General features: G+C 42.1%; 1 protein-coding gene across 5 annotated transcripts in view; it reads right to left on the reverse strand.

Annotated features, from left to right (window-relative positions):
• tle2a (TLE family member 2, transcriptional corepressor a) overlaps positions 1 to 20487 on the reverse strand; it is a 108942-nt gene that overhangs the window by 12879 nt on the left and 75576 nt on the right. For 2 of the 5 annotated variants that reach the window (XM_088349327.1, XM_088349331.1), the window contains 8 exons: positions 16866 to 16910; positions 11057 to 11119; positions 8589 to 8663; positions 8093 to 8306; positions 6196 to 6212; positions 4452 to 4547; positions 1523 to 1567; positions 420 to 581 (listed from right to left, as the gene is read on the reverse strand). In XM_088349327.1, the coding sequence (XP_088205453.1) occupies positions 420 to 581; positions 1523 to 1567; positions 4452 to 4547; positions 6196 to 6212; positions 8093 to 8306; positions 8589 to 8663; positions 11057 to 11119; positions 16866 to 16910 (717 nt within the window). The remainder of the gene's footprint in view (positions 1 to 419; positions 582 to 1522; positions 1568 to 4451; positions 4548 to 6195; positions 6213 to 8092; positions 8307 to 8588; positions 8664 to 11056; positions 11120 to 16865; positions 16911 to 20487) is intronic. The other 3 variants (XM_088349330.1, XM_088349329.1, XM_088349328.1) reach the window with 3 other exon arrangements.

A 20487-nucleotide genomic window follows, 5' to 3' on the forward strand; every position in this document is an offset into this window, starting at 1 on the left:
AAATAAATTGAAAGAGTGATAGAACGCAAAGAGAGAAGATGAAGAGAGCGAAAAGAAAAAATAGAGGGAGAGAGCAGGGGTAAGAAAAAGTGAGAGAAGAAATATAGAGGGAACGAAAGAAGATAGTGTGTGAGCAATAGAGCGGAGGAGAGAAAATTGAGTGAAAGAGAGCAAGAGAAAATGGAGCGAAGGAGAGAGATGAGAGAGAATGAAAGAAGAAGAGAGAGAATGAAAGAGAATGAGAGAGAGGTAGTGTCGACCGACCGCCCCGTGGCAAGTAACCCAGAGTTTGTGTACATCATTTGCCTCTGCACTACACTTCCCACAATGCTTTGGGGCATGAAAATATCCCAAATGAGGGGAAACCGCGCGTCTGCACAAGCAATCCGATCATTCGAGCGGGTATACGTGAGCACTACCTGCGAGGGCTCCTTGCCCCTAGAGGGCGATGCGGCGCTGCTGGAGGACGCCAGCGAGGTGGGGCTGGCCTGCGGGGGGACGTCTTTGCGGCAGGGCGCCATCTTGTCCAGGCCGTTTTCCCTGGACGAATACGACTGAACGCTGCGGGGCGAAGACGGGTCCTGTTTCGGCACAAATCCCGGACATTTAGGTGGCGGGGGTTACTCCGGATGAGAAAACATCGCGTGAATTGGAAGAAGGGGGGCTTCTACATAACAGCAGTATCCATAGCAATAGCACCCCCGCGACCCTACTGAGGATAAGTGGTGCAGATAATGGACGGATGGAAGTTTATGAAGCGGACATTTTTCCTGGATTTGGGTTGCAGCCTATAAATAGGGTAAGATGGTGGGAAGAAGTCAGAGCAGTTGAGAACCACTGATCCAAAGAACACAGAATATAAAGTTGAATTCAACTGTGCTGGAACACGAGTGCCCCCTGGTGGCCGATGTGTGGCAGATAAACGAGTTCACCCGAAGATGTCATGAGAAAAAAGAATACTTAAGACGATCAAACGATGTCCAATGGAGCATTATACTCGATTGACTACATTCTCTCCCTGAATTTTCCAACTCGTTAGTGCTACAAGTTACATACAGGGTTGGTTAGGGTTACTTTAACTTGATTACCTTCAATTACTTTTAGATTACTCCAATACCAAATATGCTAATAAAAGACAAAAGAAACTCAATGTGAATAAAATGACTAACTTTTGTGCAGGCTTGGGGAGTAACGGAATACATGGAACGGCAAAAAGCTGTTTGGATTTATTTTCGTTTTGTTTCTGTCGCATTTGATGTTCGTTTTGCCGGAGATCAAAGAGATCAAAGCCAGGAGAGAAAGCTTACCACCTGTTGTGAGTCATCATTTTATTCATATTGAGTTTCTCTTGTCTTTTCTTAGCATATTTGCTATTGGAGTCATCCAAAAGTCATTGGAAGTAATCCAGTTAAAGTAACCCTACCCAACCCTGGTTACAAACCGTGTGCTAAGAGTGACTTTCTATAAACGACATTTGTAACCTTCAAATAAGACCAAATTTAAAACTAAGAAATATACAAACCTCGTCCACCACCAAATTATCGTCACTTTTGTCTGCATCGCTTCCCTGGGAAAGGAAAAACATTTGTATTATTTTCTACGGATTTAAAACAAATCTCCGGTGGCGTTACTAATTCAATCCACGAGAATTGCAGTAGCGTTTCATACTTTGAATAGCAAAAATATTTGTGTAACATTACAAATAAAAAAGATACAGAGAAATATACTGTAGATCGATTTAGAGATAGACATATGTATATAGAAAGACATATTGATATAGATAGAGATAGATAGATATATGTGTGTATATATGTAGAGAGAGAAATGGATAGACATATGTATACAGATAGAGATAGATATATATTTATATATAGAGAGACAGATAGAGATAAGTAGAAAGATAAAGAGATAGATAGATGTATGTATATAGCTAGAGAGATAGGTAGACATATGTATATGATAGAGAGATAGATAGACATATGTATATAGATAGAGATAGGCATATGTGTATAGATAGAGAGATAGACATATGTGTATAGATAGAGAGATAGATAGACATATGTATATAGCTAGAGAGATAGATCGACATATGTATATAGCTAGAGAGATAGATCGACATATGTATATGATAGAGAGATAGATAGACATTTGTATATGATAGAGAGATAGATAGACATATGTGTATGATAGAGAGATAGATAGACATATGTGTATGGACAGAGAGGGATAGATGGACTTATGTATAAAGATAGAGAGATAGATCGACATATGGATAAAGATAGAGAGATAGACATATGTATATAGCTAGAGAGATAGCTAGACATATGTATATAGCTAGAGAGATAGCTAGACATATGTATACAGATAGAGTGATATATAGACATATATAGCTAGAGAGAGAGATATATGTGTATAGATAGAGAGATAGACATATGTATAAAGATAGATAGATGGATCAACATATGTATATGATAGAGAGATAGATAGACATGTATATAGATAGAGAGATAGATAGACATATGTGTATGGACAGAGAGGGATAGATGGACTTATGTATAAAGATAGAGAGATAGATCGACATATGTATATAGCTAGAGAGATAGCTAGACATATGTATAAGATAGAAAGACATATGCATATAGATAGACATGTGTATATAGAGATAGATATATGTGTATAGACAGACAGATAAAGCCATAGCTTGATAGAAAGATTATATACAGATATTGACAACAATCCTATATACATTTTTATATCGTCTGCTAGAAAGGTTTAGGGGTAAAAAGCTAAAAGGGTGCTAGATAGCTAGCTAAAAGAGTAAAAAGCCAACTGAATAGCCAGATAGAAAGCTTAAAAAAGCTAGATAGCTAGCTAGAACGAAAGCAAAAATTTAGTCGGACAACTAGAAAAAAAAGTTCAAGTTCAAGCTATATAGCAAGCAAAAAAATGTAAAAAGCGAGCTAGATAGCTTGCTTGATAGATAAAAAGGTACTTTGATAGCTAGAAAGGTTAAGAGGTAAAGAACTTAAAGGTAGATAGCTAGCTAAATGAGTAAAATTCCAATTAAATAGAACGCTAAAAACTAGATAGCTCGCTAGAAAGGAGGCCGAAATTAGCGAAATAGCATACAAAATATGTAAAAAGCTAGCTAGATAGCTTAGTTAATAGCTAAAAAGGTAGCTTCATGGTGGGCTAGAAGGCTAAACGGGTAAAAAACTTAAAGGGAGCTAGATAGGTAGCTAAAATAGTAAAAAGCCAGCTAAATAGCTAAAAAAATGCCAGATAGCTAGCTAGAATGAAAGCCAAAATTTAGCTTGATAACTAGCAAAAAAGGTCAAGTTCAAGCTAAATAGCAAGCAAAAAATATGTAAAAACCTAGCTAGATAGCTTGCTTGATAGATAAAAAAGGTACTTTGATAGCTAGAAAGGTTAAAAGGTAAAAAACTTAAAAGGTGGATAGCTAGCTAAATAATAATAATAATAATAATAATAATAATTTCCTTGTATTGTCATTCTGTGTAACAATGTACACAGAACGAAATGTCGTTTGCACCTGACCCGTTGTAGCGAGCCGATGCAGCCGCAGCCAACAGAGGGCGCCGCCGACCACTTTTTTTTTAAGTCTTAGGAATGACTCGACCGGGGCGCGAACCACCGACCTCCCAGTCTCAAAGCGGGCGCCTTACCATCTAGGCTAAATGAATACAAAGCTAACTAAATAGCCGGATAGAAAACTAAAAACTAGATGGTTCGCTAGAAAGGAGGCCAAAATTAGCTAGATAGCATGCAAAACATGTAAAAAGCTATCTAGATAGCTAGATACAAAGCTAAAAAGTTAGCCAGGTAGCTAGCTAAAAACCCTGCACATTTTTTTGCTGATTCGCTTTTGAAAACCCTAAATTGTAATTCAGTTTTTTGTATTTCCTATAAAGTCATGTCAAATAAAGCAATAAAATGATGAATACCATCATGTATTCCTTGTGTTTAATATGCAGATATATTCTCATTTTACTCTCTTAATTGCTAAAAAAAATGATTAATACTTCAAAAGATTGTTTTTGTACATGAAGCCCATAAATTGGAATGTATATATTTGAATTTCTAAATTATAAACTTATGTTATTACTATGTTATTACCAGGTTCATTTTTAGGAATGGGGTTAAATAGACTCAGTCAACCAATTGAAAACATTTTACTAGAAAATTACAATGACCCAGCACTGGCGAGCTAGGGCACCTCAGCTATCCTTAGAGACCCCTGCCAGACATATATATTTAAATTTTAAAATAATAACATTTCGTTACTATGTTATTACCAGTTTCATTTTTAAGAATGGGGTTAAATAGACTCATTCAACCAATTGCAAACATTTGACTAGAAAATTACAATGACCCAGCTGCAAAAAATATATCTCGCGTCCCCGAATGAACCCGGGCGAAGCGCAACTCACATAGTCGGTCATGAACTCCTTCTCGTCGGCTTTCCTCTTCTTGCCGTTGCTGAGGTAGTCCGCGGGCCGGCCTTTGTCCCCATTGGACAGCGAGCTCTGCAGGAGGCGGAGTCACGAGGACGACGAATTAAAGGACTCAAACCGCAGACCTTTACGAAAATAGTAACTCCCGAGTAGATAACGTATTCATGAATGTCTTTTTGCGCGACTCGCCAAACTATTTAAAACTGTAAACTTACTCGAAAATAAAGCGCCAGTGCGCTTATCAAGTGTGAAATTTAAGAAGCTAGTCGATCTTTAAGAAGAGGTGCCGAGCATAACGGTGGGACGTTTGCATAACGCTGACTCCAGACTGAATTGCTCCACTGGTCAAGATCCGGTCGTTTTAGTCTGTTGAGGTTTTTGAGTTTTTCCTTGCCCTCATGTAGGTTTTAGATCAGGGGATGGTGTAACAATAGTCTGTGGTTGGCAATAATCTGTGGTCTGTGTAGCTCTTTGAGACTGCTTGTGATTAAGGGTGCCACAAATAAACATGACTTGACATGATTTTGAGTTTTTCCTAGCCCTCATGTCGGTTTTAGATCAGGGGAGGCTGTCATAATAGTCTGTAGTTTGCAATAGTCTGTGCAGCCCTTGGAGACTGCTTGTGATTAAGGGTGTCACAATTTTAACAAGATTGGACTTGACTTGACATGTTTTTGAGCTTTTCCTTGACCTCATGAAGGTTTTAGATCAGGGGATGCTGTCATAATAGTCTGTAGTTTGCATTAGTCTGTGGTCTGTGCAACTCCTTGTGAATAAGGGCCAAACAGATAAACAGGACTTGACTTGACTTGTTTTTGAGTTTTTCCTTGCCCTCATGTCGGTTTTAGATCAGGGGATTGTGTCATAATAGTCTGTAGTTTGCAATGATCTGTGGTCTTTGCAGCCCTTTGAGACTCCTTGTGATTAAGGGTGTCACAATTTTAACAAGACTGGACTTGACGACATGTTTTTTGAGTTTTTCCTTGCCTTCACGAAGGTTTTAGATCAGGGGATGGTGTAACAATAGTCTGTAACAGTCTGTGGTCTATGCAGCCTTTAAGACTCCTTGTGATTAAGGGCCATCCAACTAAACATGACTATTTGATTTGTACATGTTTATGAGTTTTTCCGTGCCCTCATGTCGGTTTTAGATCAGGGGATGGTGTCATAATAGTCTGTAGTTTACAATAATCTGTGCAGCCCTTTGAGACTCCTTGAGAAATAAGGGCTATAGAAATATGACTTGACTTTATGTACTAAGGCTTAATAATTCACCACTAGAGGTCGCTGTAGCTTAAAACAGAGCTGAAGTGTTAGCGTTTGACGAAAGCACACCAAGGAAGCCTGAAGGATACAACAACAAGGATACACAATTCAGAGGGCTAATATGAGTGGCTAAAGGATGAAACAGTGGACATTAAGGTGACTATCACATGTAGGGGAAGGCGAGTGGCTCATAAATGCTAAAAGCACCAAAGAGACAAGCTACACAAAACACTCATCCGGGCTTCCGTAGTATCAAGATGGCGGACAATTTCTAAACCCAATAGTTAAGCTTATGAGTTTTTGCGTATTATTTTAATAAATATCGTTTTACTTAAATGAATAAGGTATTTTTTACACCACTAGAGGTTGCTAAAAATACATATTAGGGCTTTAAAATAATAAAGGCGTGCTTACATATAATACATGGCTAAATTGTGAAATGTTGTATACTCACAGGTCCTGCTTCACGGTCTGGTTCCAGCCAAAGTTGTTCATAGGTCCATAACGAAACAGACAAAAGGACAGATCCAAAATATTAAAAAACAGCGCATCCAAAGCCAACATTTGTATTCCTTCACTGCTTTGTTTAAAATGTGAGTATCAAACTGTTCATTTGACAAAGGAGGGTGCGCCCTTTAAAACTGCGCGCGCGATAGGTGTGAAAATACGCTGCTTGTCGTGTGAAGGACATGAAGTAGAATGAAGACAATTGTTTTAGTGTAAAAATGAGACCACCCCAAGTGTCCTCATTTTAGAACACTCGATGTCCACAATTTTTCATCCCCCCAGTCACTTCAGGTTCAAATCAAGTCACACGAAAAGGGTTTTTTTCCCCAAATTTCTGCTCGGACTGTCGAAGGGCCACGCGGCACAGAAAGTGACTCGAAAAATGAAGCTTGGGCGGAGCTTTTGATGTCCGAGACGGAGGATGAAGAGTTTCAAAAGGTTTGTTTAAAATGTGAGTACCAAACTGTTCATTTGACAAAGGAGGGTGCGCCCTTTAAAACTGCGCGCGCGATAGGTGTGAAAATACCCTGCTTGTCGTGTGAAGGAAATTAAGTAGAAGACACTACATTAGGGACCCCTGCTCCGAATCAAGTCATAAAAAAAGGGTTTTTTCCCAAAAATTTCTGCTCGGACTGTCGTTCGATCGTTTTCAAAATCCGGCACAATTCCCGAAGGACCACGCGGCACCGAAAGTGACTCGGAAAATGAAGCTTGGGTGCGGCTTTTAATTTCCAAGACAGAGAATGAAGCGTTTCGAGGAGTTTGTTTAAAACGTGAGTACCAAACTGGAAGGTGCGCCCTTTAAAACTGCGCGCGTGATAGGTGTGAAAATACCCTGCTTGTCGTGTGATGGAAATTACCGTAAATTCCGGACTATAAGCCGCTCCTTTTCCCCCAAACTTTTAACCCTGCGGCTTATTCAGTAATGCGGCCAATTTATGTAATTTTTTTAACAGCCGTCAGTGGCGCTGGAGTACAAAAGGTAAGATTTAGACCGGTGGAATATATGCACCGAGGAAGACCGCAACTTCTTAGCTTGTGCACAAATTAAATTAGCGTAGACATATCCTCACCATGCAAACTGCAAAAAGAAAAGCACAAGCTAAACGCAATCGAGCAGTCCGATAAAGAAGGAAACAGAGCTACTGCACGTAAACTTTAATTTGCGAGCGTGTGGCTAGTAGCGTGTTGCTACCCTTCACAGGCACGGTTTGGGATGAAAGTTATAATATTATTATTAAAGCTTTGAAAACTCTCTCGGTGTACCGTCTTTCTTTGTAAATATGTGTAACCATGTATAATATGTATTTGCAACTGTATATTTTTGTAATGTGTTTATTTTAGAGACTTATTCTGATATGTTTTGCACGAGCAAATGAGAAAGAAGGGGCGGGGCAAACGCGGGCTGACGGGAAGTGGAGTAAAGGTGAGATGTGTTTGTGGACGCGGCCGACAATATTGGGTATATATTCTTCCCACCCTTACCTTTGGAAATATACACTTTTTTCCTTGGATTACTTTCAACGGGCACCCGGACTCTGCAGGTCTGCATCAAACATTAAGTGCCGATATCATTTTCCGTTCATTATGCCGGCTGTGATTTTTGGACTGTGTCGGGTATGGGTTAATTTTGTGTTTGTGCTGCATTTTTTCAAGGTGGGCGCATGCGGCTAATATACAGGTGCGGCTTGTATATGTACAAAATCGGTTTTCCTCCCGAAATGTGGTGGGTGCGGCTTATAATCAGGTGCGCTCTATAGTCCGGAATTTACGGTAAGTAGAAGACACTACATTAGGGACCCCTGCTCCAAATCAATTCATACGAAAAGGGTTTTTTCCTTCACCTCTGTGATGTTCGGCGGCGGCGGCAGCGGCGGCGACGGCCTCTAAGTGAGCCCGCTCGTCCTTAGCGGCCAGCTGGGCCCCCAGGGCCCCCGATAGGGCCAACAACCCAGAACCCCCGCCCAGCGCCAGCCCCGGGTGGGGCAGTCCCGACGGGTGGGGGCCCAGTAGTTGGCCCTGCGCGTGCTGGGAGAGATGCTGCGCCTGGAGCTGCTGCTGCAGGGGTCGGGGGTGAGGCGGGGGGGGAAGAAAACAGGGGTGACTCACAGGAGCCAAACGGGGGAGGGGGTCGGCGGCGGGAAGAAAAGCAGGAAGTGAACCGGGAGAAATGCGCGAGTCGGGGTCGTGGGCCTAACTGGGATGTGATCTTTTTAAGTCCAATCGCAGCACTTTAGGACTGCCAATCATTGTGCTGGGAGCATCATCAATCATTTTTGAACGGGGGAGGGAAAAGGGGTGAGAAAAATAAACGTGAGGCAGAGGGGGGAGCCCACGTACCCCAATGGATGCATTTAACTCCCCCATGGTCACCTGTTTGGCGCGCTCCATCGCTTGGACCACCTGTTGCTGGTGCTGGAAAACGGGGGAGGAGGAAGGGGGGAGAAAAAGGGAGAGGTCACTCAGAGGACAAACGGTGCTCTCATTAAAATTCATTGCATGGAAAGTGGATTGATTAGCATGAAGAGCTAGTCGACATGTATGACGGGAACGTGACCGGATAGTCGGGGACGGCAAGGTTTGTACACTTTTCATGGCCAAAATCAAGCACTTCCAAGGCCAATTTTTCAGTCCTTCAAAGGAAAAAAATCCAGCGTCGATCAAAAGAATGTTTTTGTTGATTTTGACCAGAAAAAGTCTGCATCTTGCTGCTATCGCACATGCGTAAACAAGTGTGGATGCCGGTGTTTCGAGGTCCTACCTCCCGGCAATGTCTATGGGTTGCTGTAAACTGACATGAATTCTGCCAATCTGCTTCGAAAATGCATGCTCACACTTGTTAACAAACGCGGAAAAGGCTCGATAAGTGAACGGAAGACAAAAAGGATGTACTGTATGTGTAATACCCCAAAAATGAGCCAAAATTGGACTCATTTCAACGCTCTTAAGCAGAGCGCACTAAATCTTTTAATGTTAGGGACTGCCGATTGTGTTTTACTTATTTCCCATTTTCTGGTATGTTTTTCAGAGGATCTGTGTCTAAATTGGTTATAATATAATTGTAGATAAAGAGCCAGCTCTTCTTAGTAAGCCACACCAAAAGAGCCAGTTTTCTAAATAGAGCTGTCTTGGGTACAACCAGTAGGAGGCGCTTCACATGACAACGCATTAATGGAAAGCCACCACAGCAACGATTCACCAAAGCATTTTCCTGACCTTGAAAACACATCATTAAAATTCAAGCGTTTTTAAGGATTTTAGGCACCCGTACAAACACTGCATTCTTTTGCATTTACACATTACTAAAACACTTTTATTTTGAGGACATTCATTTTTAGAATATTTTGTCTTCCAACAAAAACTTTTGGACTAACCTTTCCCAAATTAGTGTATTTTTGCAAACTGTCAAACATTGTATGAATCTAATACAAATCAGAAAATCACCCAAAAAATATGAATAAAACTTGATAAATCAATGAGAGTAGAAAAAGAGAAATAGTGAAAAAGGGGGAAGAAAAAAAGAAGGAGACAGAGAGAAGGAATGACAAACGTGAAAGAGAAGAGAGAAAAGGGTGAAAGAGGAAAACAGGAGGGAAATAAAGACAAGATAAAAGAGAATAAGTGAAATGAGATTGTAAAGAGAAAGGAGATAATTGGAGAAAAGGTGAAAAGGAGTTCAAATGAAAAGGGAAAAGAAAAAAGGGGAAGAGAGAAAGCCAGCAAAAGAGAGAAAAAGAAAGGAACATCATAAAAGTAGGTAAGAGAGACAGGAAGAAAGCAAAAGGTCGATAAAGAAAGAGAAAAATAGAAATTAAGAGAAAATGAAGGTGACATTAAGAGTGAAAACAGGGGAAGAGAAAATGAGAGGAAACAAGAGAAAGGAGGGAAACACGGGTGAATATGGAAAAAAGGGAGGTAAAGAAAGAGAAAAGAAAAAACAGAAAATGGTGAAAGAGGGAAAAGGAGGGAAAGACACAATAAAAAGGATAAATAAAGGAAATGAGATTGAGAAAAGGTGAAAAGGAGTTAAAATAAAAAGAAAGGGAACGAAAAAAAGGGAAGAGAGAAAGCAAGCAAAAGAGAGAAAAAGAAAGGAACATCATAGTAGGTAAATGAGAGAGAGGAAGAAAGCAAAAGGTCGATAAGGAAAGAGATAAATGGAAAGTAAAAAAGAGAGGGGAGAGAGAAAAAAAGAGAAAATAAAAGAAAATAAAAGTGGCATTGAGAGTGAAAAGAGAAAAATTAAAATGAGAGGAAATGAGAGAAAAGAGGAAAACCTGGGTGAAAATGGAAAAAAGAAAGGTAAAGAAAGAGAAAAGAAAAAATGGGGAAAAAGAAAAGCAAAAGGTCGATAAGGAAAGAGAAAAATAGAAAGTAAGAAAGAGAGGGGAGAGGAAAAAAAGAGAAAATGAAAGTGACATTGAGAGTGAAAAGAGAAAAAAGAAAAAGAGAGAAAGAGGAAAACACGGGTGAAAATGGAAAACGGAGGTTAAGAAAGAGAAAAGAAAAAAGAAAAAGGGAGAGCAAAAGACAGAGAGGAAGCTAGCAAAAGAGAGACAGAGGAAATGAGCAACAGAGTGTGAAAGACTAAAAATAGAAAAAAAAGAGAAACAAGGAGAAAAAAAGAGAGAAAAAATAAACCGAATTGATTGAAATTGGTCAAATACGCGACAAAAAAACCCACAGAACAACACGAGCCCAAAAGGAGAAAAAGCTGAGTACCCCCCCGCATCCCCCATTTTCAGTCAACACTCGTGCACGTGCCTGCGTGTACACACGTGTGGGGTGCCGGTGTTTGAAGGTCCTACCTCCTGTGACAGGAACGGAATGAGTTGAGCGCAGATCACGTTTAGCCGTTTGGCAATCTCCGTCTGAGAGTAGGGAAAAGATAGGGGCCGGGGGAGGGGAGAGGGACACATTCCATGAATAAAGTGAAAGGAATACACCACACGCCGTGGCCGCGGCCCGCTTCTCCCCGGACCCGGGTGCTAAATATTTCAGCCGCTTACATCTGCTCCATGCAAATGGAATCTTTGCCGGGGTGTCGGACTGAAATATTCATGGAGAGCATCTGCTCTGCCCACACAAAACACACAAAAACCTTCACAATCAAAAAAAAAAAAAATCGATTTATGGTGTGTGTGCCCCCTCAAATGCTTGAACTGGACAGTAGATGCATTCTGTAGGATTTTCCATCCTTCTCTATAAAATCATAGGTACTGCATATACTAGGGGTTTTTATTGGTCGACTGTGTCTATCCATCCATCCATGATCTGCACCGCTTATCCTCAGTAGGGTCGCGGGGGTGCTGGAGCCCATCCCAGCTGTCTTCGGGCAGTGGGCAGGGGACACACAGAGACCGACGACTCACTCGCTCATTCACACCTAGGGACAATTGGTTAGGCCAATTAACCTGGCAGGCATGTTTTTGGAATGGGGAGAACATGCAAACTCCGCACAGGAAGGTTCGATCTCATGACCTCAGAACTGTGCCACACACGCGCTAAACACTGCGCCGCCCGATTGCCCTTGACTGTGTCTATTTAACCCAGGGGTGTCAAACTCATTTTAACTCTTGGGCCACACGATAGAACAAACATTCTGTCGTGGGCCGGACTAGTAGATTTAAGAGAAAGAAAAAGAGAGATAAATAAAAGAGAAAGAGGGAGGGAAAAGGAGAGAGGGCGGGACAAAGAAAGAGAAAGAGAGCGAGGGAGAGAGCGTGAGAAACAAAAGATAAAAAGTCGTGAGAGGGGCAAAAGAAAGGGAGAGGAGTAAAGAAATCCAAAGGGGAATAGAAAGACAGAAGGAGAGAAAAGAGAAAAGAAAGCGTGAAGGGTAGGAAGAGAGAAAGAGAGAAAAGGAAAAAAGTTAGAGCAAAAGAGGTTAAAAGAGACACAGAGAGAAAGAGACAAAGAGCAACGAAGGAAGGGAAAAAGAGACACAGAGAGTGAAAGAGACAGAGACAGAAAGTGGGAAAAAAAAGAGAGAGAAAGAGAGAGAAAGAGAAAGTGGGAAAAAAAAAAAGAGAGAGAGAGAGAGAGAGAGAGAGAGAAAGAGAGAGAGAGAGAAAGAGAGAGAAAGAGAGAAAGAGAGAGAGAGAGAAAGAGAGAAAGAGAGAAAGAGAGAGAAAGAGAGAAAGAGAGAAAGAGAGAAAGAGAGAGAAAGAGAGAAAGAGAGAAAGAGAGAAAGAGAGAAAGAGAGAGAGAGAAAGAGAGAAAGAGAGAAAGAGAGAAAGAGAGAAAGAGAGAAAGAGAGAGAGAGAGAGAGAGAGAGAGAGAGAGAGAGAGAGAGAGAAAAATAAATACATGTACAGTGTCTTTGTTCGAGGCACCTGGCTTTGGCAACATCAAGTTGACATATTTCAACCTGCAGCTTGTTTTTCTCTTGCGCTTCTCTGAGTGTTGTCTCGCGGCCTCCTTTCTAGATAGCTATCTAGCTTGGTTTTTAGCTTTCTATCTAGCTTTTTACTCTTTTAACTCGCTAACTAGCTCCCTATTCGTTTTTTACTCCTTTCTAGCTAACAAGTTACCTTTTAGCTGTTTAGCAAGCCAACGAGCTAAGTTGCTAATTGAAAAAATGGATATCAAACTGGGTGCCTTTTGCACTATTTAGTAACAAAAAGGAACTCGACTCTTGAAAAAGGTTGGACACCCCTGATCTATACTCATCAAATTTAAGATTCAAGAAGGATTTTAAAGATAGGGAAAGAAGAAAAGAAAAGAAAGAGGAAAGGAAGAAAGGGGGTATGACAAAGGGAGTAAGGAGGAAGTTAAAGAGGGATTGAAAAAAAAAAAGATGGAGGTAACAAAGGAGATCACAAAGAGATGAAATAAGGAATCGGGGAAGAAAAGAAATCAGGGAAAGAAGAAGTGAAGGAAGGAAGGGAGAAAGGATGGAGGGCACCAATACCAGGCAATTATTATGTGAGGGAATGAGAGAAGAAAGAAAGAGGAAAGACAGGAGGAAGAAATCAAGAAAAAGGGGAGCAAGGAAGTATGGAAACGAGAAAAGAAGAAGGAAAGAAGGATAGGAAGGAAAAATGGAATAAAGATGAAGGGAAAAGAAAAGAAGAAATGAAGGAGGGAAGGAGGGAAAAACGAGGTGTTGAAGAAAAGAGGGAAGGAAGAAAGGCGAGTAGAGAGAAGAAATAAGGAATCGGGGAAGAAAAACAGGAAGAAAGGAAGGAACAAGAAGGGAGGGAAGGATGAAAGGAAGGAAGGAAAGAAAGAGGTAAGGAAGGAGGGAAAGGAAGCAAGGAAAAGGGGAGGGAAGGAAAGAAAGCAAATAAGAATGAAGGAAGAAAAGAAACAATAAATGAGGAAAGGAAGAAAGGAAGGAGGGAAAGAAGTACGGAAATAGGGAGGGAGGGAAGGATGGTAAATAAATAAAATGTAAGAAATAAAGGAGGGAAGGCAAAAAAGAAGGAAGGACAAAAGGCAGTAGGAAGAAAGGAGGGAAAGGAAAAAAAAAGTCTCTTTTGTAGATGACAAAGCAAATGTAATAGAAATAAAGGCTGTTCGGGGCGGAACACATCAAGTAGGAGGAATGGGGGGGGTTATTTGCTGGATAGTTACATCATGCAAAAGGTGGACGTTACCTGGCTTTTAACGTAGCTGTTCGGGGCGGAAGACATTCCTACCTAATGTGTTCCGCCCCGAACAGCTTTGTTTCAATTGAGAAGCACCTCCAACATGTGCTATTTAGGTTATAGACTGTTGTTTCCAGCCTTTCCCCACAAACTGCGTTGCCACGGTAACGCCCCAACAAAACAGCCATCGGATTCGAACCAAAACCGTCCGAAAAACAATCCGGGCGGGGCCCCTTTCCCATTCTATCGATTAGCGATGCGGGCTAATGAAATGCACGCAGAGATCATGCTAACATCATTACGCCTGCAGGCTGTTTGTCTCGTTGACGGCCAGCCTGTGCAAGTATGAGCGCGCAAGCCCATTCCCTCCTAAGTGATTTATTGACGCCGGACTGAACTCGCAACCCTCTCCCTTTTCTTCTCTTCTCTGTCTCTCTCTCTCTCGCCCAACTACACCCCCCTCCTCCCCCCAATCCATCAGCCTCTCCGTCCCTCGGCCGCGCCTGCCCAGGAGAGACACAATGATTTCTTGTTAGAGAACTTCAACCGCTAAATGACATCTTCGGGGAAGGGAAGGGGGGGGAAGAAGCAGTGGATGATGAAGGAGGAGAAGAAGAGATGGAGGGGGCGATGAAATGCAAGCGGAGGGGATGGGGTGAAGCGGAGGTGTGACAATGAGGCGGGGGAGGAGGAATAGAGCGGGGCGGGCGGCGCAGAATCGACAGTGCAGGGACCTGTGACAAGTCGAGAATGAATAAATGAATGAGTGAATGGTCTTCATTGTCATCATGTCATGATTGCTGATTCGCCGACAGCCCCGGTCGCTGATTGGCTGCCTGACTCTTTTTAAACCCCCGCCTTCCAAGAGGAAGCTGTCGGGCCGTCTGCAAACCTATGCTCTCAGCTAGGCAAGCTTTTGTACTCTCCGACATTATCCTGTTTCTTCCTGCCTGATACCTGTCGCCGACCTGTTTCTGGACCCGTTCCTGCTTTGCTCCTCCGCCCCGGCCATCGACCCGTTTTGTCCTGTTTCCTGCCTGATACGTGTCGCCGACCTGTTTCTGGACCCGCTACTGCTTTGCACCTCCTTCCCGGCCATCGACCTGTTTTGCCCTGTTTCCTGCCTGATATCTGTCGCCGACCTGTTTCTGGACCCGTTTCTGCTTTGCTCCTCCGTCCCGGCCATCGTCCCGTTTTGTCCTGTTTACTGCCTGATACCTGTTGCCGACCTGTTTCTGGACCCGTTTCTGCTTTGCTCCTCCGTCCCGGCCCTCTACCTGTTTTCTCGCTGTCTACGACGACCCTCGCTCGACACGGAAGTGCCACTTTCGCTTTTCTGACATCAACTACCCGTGACCGACGATCATCTGATCGTGGAAACAAGCACTGCTCTCTTTCTCAATAAAACGGAGTAAGAACGTTACGCTATTGGGTCCCGTCTCCGTTTCTGACTTGTGACACATTATACAAGTATCCCAAAAATGGAGGGCTTATCCTTTCATTGCAAGCAATTTAAAAGGGTAAAACATTTGCAAAAGGATACAAATAATATATTAATAAGCAAATGAGTACACAGCAAGAGAGAAGTAAAAGATAGTAATACACAGAGTATGTGTTAACAATGCCACACTTTCCTTACTTTTCGTTATTTTCATGCTACACAAAAAAAATAACACTGGGGCGAGCATGAAAAACTATCCAGCAAGTTGTCCAGCCATATTTCTTTGTGACGCTTGTTCTTGTGAGAGATGAGGAAGCGGGTTTTTAATGTATGAAAATGATGGGTGGGTTGGAGATGTTACAATAAGCGAGAGAGAAGATCTGCCTGACCTGAGCGAAAATTTTAGGCCCGATCTGGACCAAAATATAAATCATGTCGGGGTTAGGGTCTGATGTAAGAATTTACTTGTAGGCTGAAAGTGGTGGACAAAACCTTTTCTCGCTTGTGAAAGGCCCACTCACTTTGGAGTTGTCCAGCCATATTTCTTTGTGACGCTTGTTCTTGTGAGAGATGAGGAAGCGGGTTTTTAATGTATGAAAATGATGGGTGGGTTGGAGATGTTACAATAAGCGAGAGAGAAGATCTGCCTGACCTGAGCGAAAATTTTAGGCCCGATCTGGACCAAGATTTAAATCATGTCGGGGTTAGGGTCTGATGTAAGAATTTACTTGTAGGCTGAAAATGGTGGACAAAACCTTTTCTCGCTTGTGAAAGGCCCACTCACTTTGGAGTTGTCCAGCCATATTTCTTTGTGACGCTTGTTCTTGTGAGAGATGAGGAAGCGGGTTTTTAATGTATGAAAATGATGGGTGGGTTGGAGATGTTACAATAAGCGAGAGAGAAGATCTGCCTGACCTGAGCGAAAATTTTAGGCCCGATCTGGACCAAGATTTAAATCATGTCGGGTTTAGGGTCTGGCGTAAGAATTTACTTGTAGGCTGAAAGTGGTGGACAAAACCTTTTCTCGCTTGTGAAAGGCCCACTCACTTTGGAGTTGTCCAGCCATATTTCTTTGTGAGGCTTGTTCTTGTGAGAGATGAGGAAGCGGGTGGGCAAGGAGGAAAAAAAGGAGGAAGATAGGGAGAAAAATCAACATCAGAGCGAAGAGTGTGGAGGGATTGGTGGTGTAGGGTGGGGGGTTGTGTCAAAAGTGAAACGATGGAGAAGGCGAAATGAACGAAGGAGTGGGAGAGAAAACGAGTAAGCAGCAGGAAGGCAGTGACCTGATTTCAAGTGAAATCCAGCATGGACTTTCCAAGTCTGCCAGGAGGAGCAAGGAGAGTGAAGATAAAGAGAAAAATCGCAAGAGGGAACCGAATTAAAAGCAGAAGAAGAAAAAAAACCGAGACAAAAAGAAATAGTAGAAGAAGCCGTGACAGACAGACAGACGGGGGCCAGAGTGATTAGAAAGGAAATTTTTTCGCCCGTGGGGAGCCCGTTTAACCGATATTTGAGGGAGGGCGGACCGACAACAGGGGAAGAGCTTGGAAAGTCTACGCAGAGGAGAAAGAACGGGAAGCTTACCTGTTTGTGCATTTCGATGTTAAGGCCGTAGGACATCTCGTAATACTGAAACACAAAAGGTGAAATCAAAGGAATGCTATTAGGGTTTGATGAATTATTGATTTCAAAATCGATATACTGTCAGGCAGGGATTTATGGAACCTAAATTAGGACCCCTGATCTATACTGCTTTACTACACAGTTTACTACCAATTTGTTCCACTTTCCATCGGACCCGTCCTTAAATTATTTCGACCATGCTAACACCGGGTGGCTAACATTAGCATGATTTTGCTTAAACATTGCTGAAGCAGATAAGCTATGGTTGCCAAGAACCCTAGAGCAAATGTTTTTGTTCCTCATGTCAGGACCAGGACGGAGACAGGACCCACTAGAGCAGGGGCGTCAAACTCATTTTGACTCGGGGGCCACACGATAGAGCAAACATTCTGTCGGGGGCCGGACTAGTAGATTAAAGGGAAAGAAAAGGAGAGATAAGGAAATAATAGAAAGAGGGAGGGGAAAAGGAGAGAGGGCGGGACAAAGAAAGAGAGAGAGAGCGTGAGAAACAAAAGAGATAAAAAGAGAAGTTGTGAGAGAGGGGGGAAAGAAATGGAGCGGAAGAAAGAAATCCAAAGAGAAAAAGAAAGACAGAAGGAGAGAAAAGAGAAAATAAAGCGCGAGAGGTAGGAAGAGAGAAAAGGAAAAAAGAAAGTTAGAGCAAAATAAGTTAAAAAGACACAGAGAGAGAGAGAGAGACACACAGAGAGAGAGAGAGCGAGAGACACAGAGAGAGAGAGAAAGAGAGACATAGAGAGAGAGAAAGAGAGACACAGAGAGAGAGAGAGAGACACACAGAGAGAGAGAAAGAGAGACATAGAGAGAGAGAGAAAGAGAGACACACACACAGAGAGAAAGAAAGAGAAAGAAAGAGAAAGAAAGAGAAAGAGAGAGAAAGAAAGAGAAAGAAAGAGAGAGAAAGAGAGAGAAAGAAAGAGAAAGAGAGAAAGAGAAAGAGAGAAAGAGAAAGAGAGAAAGAGAAAGAGAGAAAGAGAAAGAGAGAAAGAGACACACAGAAAGAGAGACAGAGAGAGACACACAGAGAGAGACAGAGAGAGAGACAGAGACAGAGACAGAGACAGAGAGAGAGACAGAGAAAGAGAGATGAATAAATACAAGTACAGTGTCTTTGTTTGAGGCACCTTTCTTTGGCAACATCAAGTGGACATATTTCAACCTGCAGCTTGTTTTTCTCTCGCGCTTCTCTGTGTGTTACCTCACGGGCCGGATTCAATCCCTTAGCGGGCCTAATCTGGCCCGCGGGCCGCCTGTTTGACACCTGTGCACTAGAGTTACGTTTCTCTCAGTTTTATTGGGAAAAAAGGAAAGGGTTGCACCCACGATCAGGTGAACGCCGGAAGCAGGTTGCTCAGACGCGGAAATGGGACTTCTGTGGCGAGTGATGTCAGGAACGGAAAAAACGGGTCAGTAGCCGGAACAGGAGAGCAAAAATCGTAGTCATGGTTGGAAACGAGTCGAAAGCCAGGAGAGGAGAGTGGTCAGGATCAAAAAAACGGGTCGAAGCCAGGGAACAGACGGGAGCAAAAAACAGGTGGGAGTCAGGATTGAAAAAGGCTTGCCTAGAGTAAACTGAGGTTCCCAGATGGACTGACAAAAGGGGACAGAAATTTTCAAGCACTTTCGAGACTGATTTTGTCATTTTTCCAGCGCCTTAAAAAGAAGAAATCAAGCGCTGATCAAAAAAATTCTGTTGTTGACTTTGATGACTTAAAAGTCGCTCTCTTGCTGCTAGCGCATACTTTGTGCTATTTTGAGCTGTTCCTAACTATGATCCACAATGTTTTTTGTGTGAATAGGCTGCTGTAAACTGACATGAATTCCTCCATTCTGCAGCTTCAATACATCACACTTAGTTACCAGTACCATAAGGGTTTTATAGTTGTTCAGTTCAATAGGAAGACAAAAAAGGTTGCACTGTACTGAAAGAAAGTACTGTTTAAAAAAAAAAAAAGTGGAAAATGAGACGAATTTGGACTCAGTTTAGTGTTTAAATTGGTCAAATACTTAATTGTTTTGCATGTTATCATTTATTCATAGCACTAAAAAGTTAATATTTTAAATTCATTATTGTGTTGTTGGACTTTAAAAGTATTCAGTGTGCGTTTTTTTGTAGATCTGTGAATATTTTAATCTGTATGTCATTTGTTTTTCAGGCATCCCCTGCAAAACATATGAAATTACTACCGGTGATTACGAAATAAAATGGCGCATAATGATTTATTACAATTGATAATAAATCATTACAATTGATAATAAATCATTAAAAAGAATAATAATCTGAGGAGTCGTTTTGGGGCCGAAAGAGCTGGCTCTTAGTGAGCAGAGCCAAAAGAGCCGGTATTCTAAATAGAGCTGTCCTTTTAGCTGCGACCAGTAGGAGCAGTGTCTGAAACTGATGAGAAAAGGTTGGCGGACACCAGAGCGGACAACTCTGAAAGGTTGCCGGCCCAGCCATAAAGTTGCCTGCCCCATTTTTCACAACTTGAAACACAATAAGAAGACTAATCATTTAAAAAAAAATACAAAAACAACATTGTTGCATCTGCCATCAGTATGCACCTGTTTTGACCCATCTTCATTCGTGCAATGTTTGCGTTGCGTCGTTTGCTACAAGCCACGTGAACTCCTCTTTCCACCATGCTTTTCATGCACGTTTTGGAGCTTCATCAGTTTTGTTAGCTTCTTTTGAATCTTTCTCCTGGGGCTGAGGTTTTGGCTCGATTCCTAACCATCATTTTTCTTGTGTTTTCTTGTGTTATAAGTCCGGGCGCCCGAAGTTATTCGATGCAGGCTTCTGATCGGCTGCCGAATATGCAAATTGCCAAACGAACCGAAATTTCCAAACCGAACCAAGATTTCGAAATCGGAATAAAGCAAACATTTGTAACAAGCTACCATTCCATCCTGTCTCAACAAAAAAAAAAGTGTTTGCATTGCGTCGTCTGCTTCAAGCCACGTGAACTCCTCTTTCCGTGATGCTTTTAATGTACATTTACGTTTTGGAGCTTCATCAGTTTTGTTAGCTTCTTTTGAATCTTTCTCCTGGGGCTGAGGTTTTGGCTCGATTCCTAACCACTTTACCATTTTTCTTGTGTTCTCTTGTGTTCTAAGTCTGGAAGCACAAAGTTATTCGATGCAGGCTTCTGATCTGCTGCCGAATATGCAAATTGCCAAACGAACCGGAATTTCCAAACCGAACCAAGATTTCGAAATCGGAATAAAGCAAACATTTGTAACAAGCTACCATTCCATCCTGTCTCAAGAAAAAAAAAATGTGTTTGCATTGCGTCGTCTGCTAGAAGCCACGTGAACTCCTCTTTCCGTGATGCTTTTAATGTACATTTACGTTTTGGAGCTTCATCAGTTTTGTTAGCTTCTTTTGAATCTTTCTCCTGGGGCTGAGGTTTTGGCTCGATTCCTAACCACTTGACCATTTTTCTTGTGTTCTCTTGTGTTCTAAGTCCGGAAGCACAAAGTTATTCGATGCAGGCTTCTGATCGGCTGCCGAATATGCAAATTGCTCAACGAACCAAAATTTCCAAACCGAACGAAGATTTCGAAA

This window comes from Urocampus carinirostris, chromosome 12 (assembly GCF_059441175.1).
Source record: "Urocampus carinirostris isolate Australia breed hairy pipefish chromosome 12, RoL_Ucar_1.0, whole genome shotgun sequence".
NCBI lineage: Eukaryota > Metazoa > Chordata > Actinopteri > Syngnathiformes > Syngnathidae > Urocampus > Urocampus carinirostris.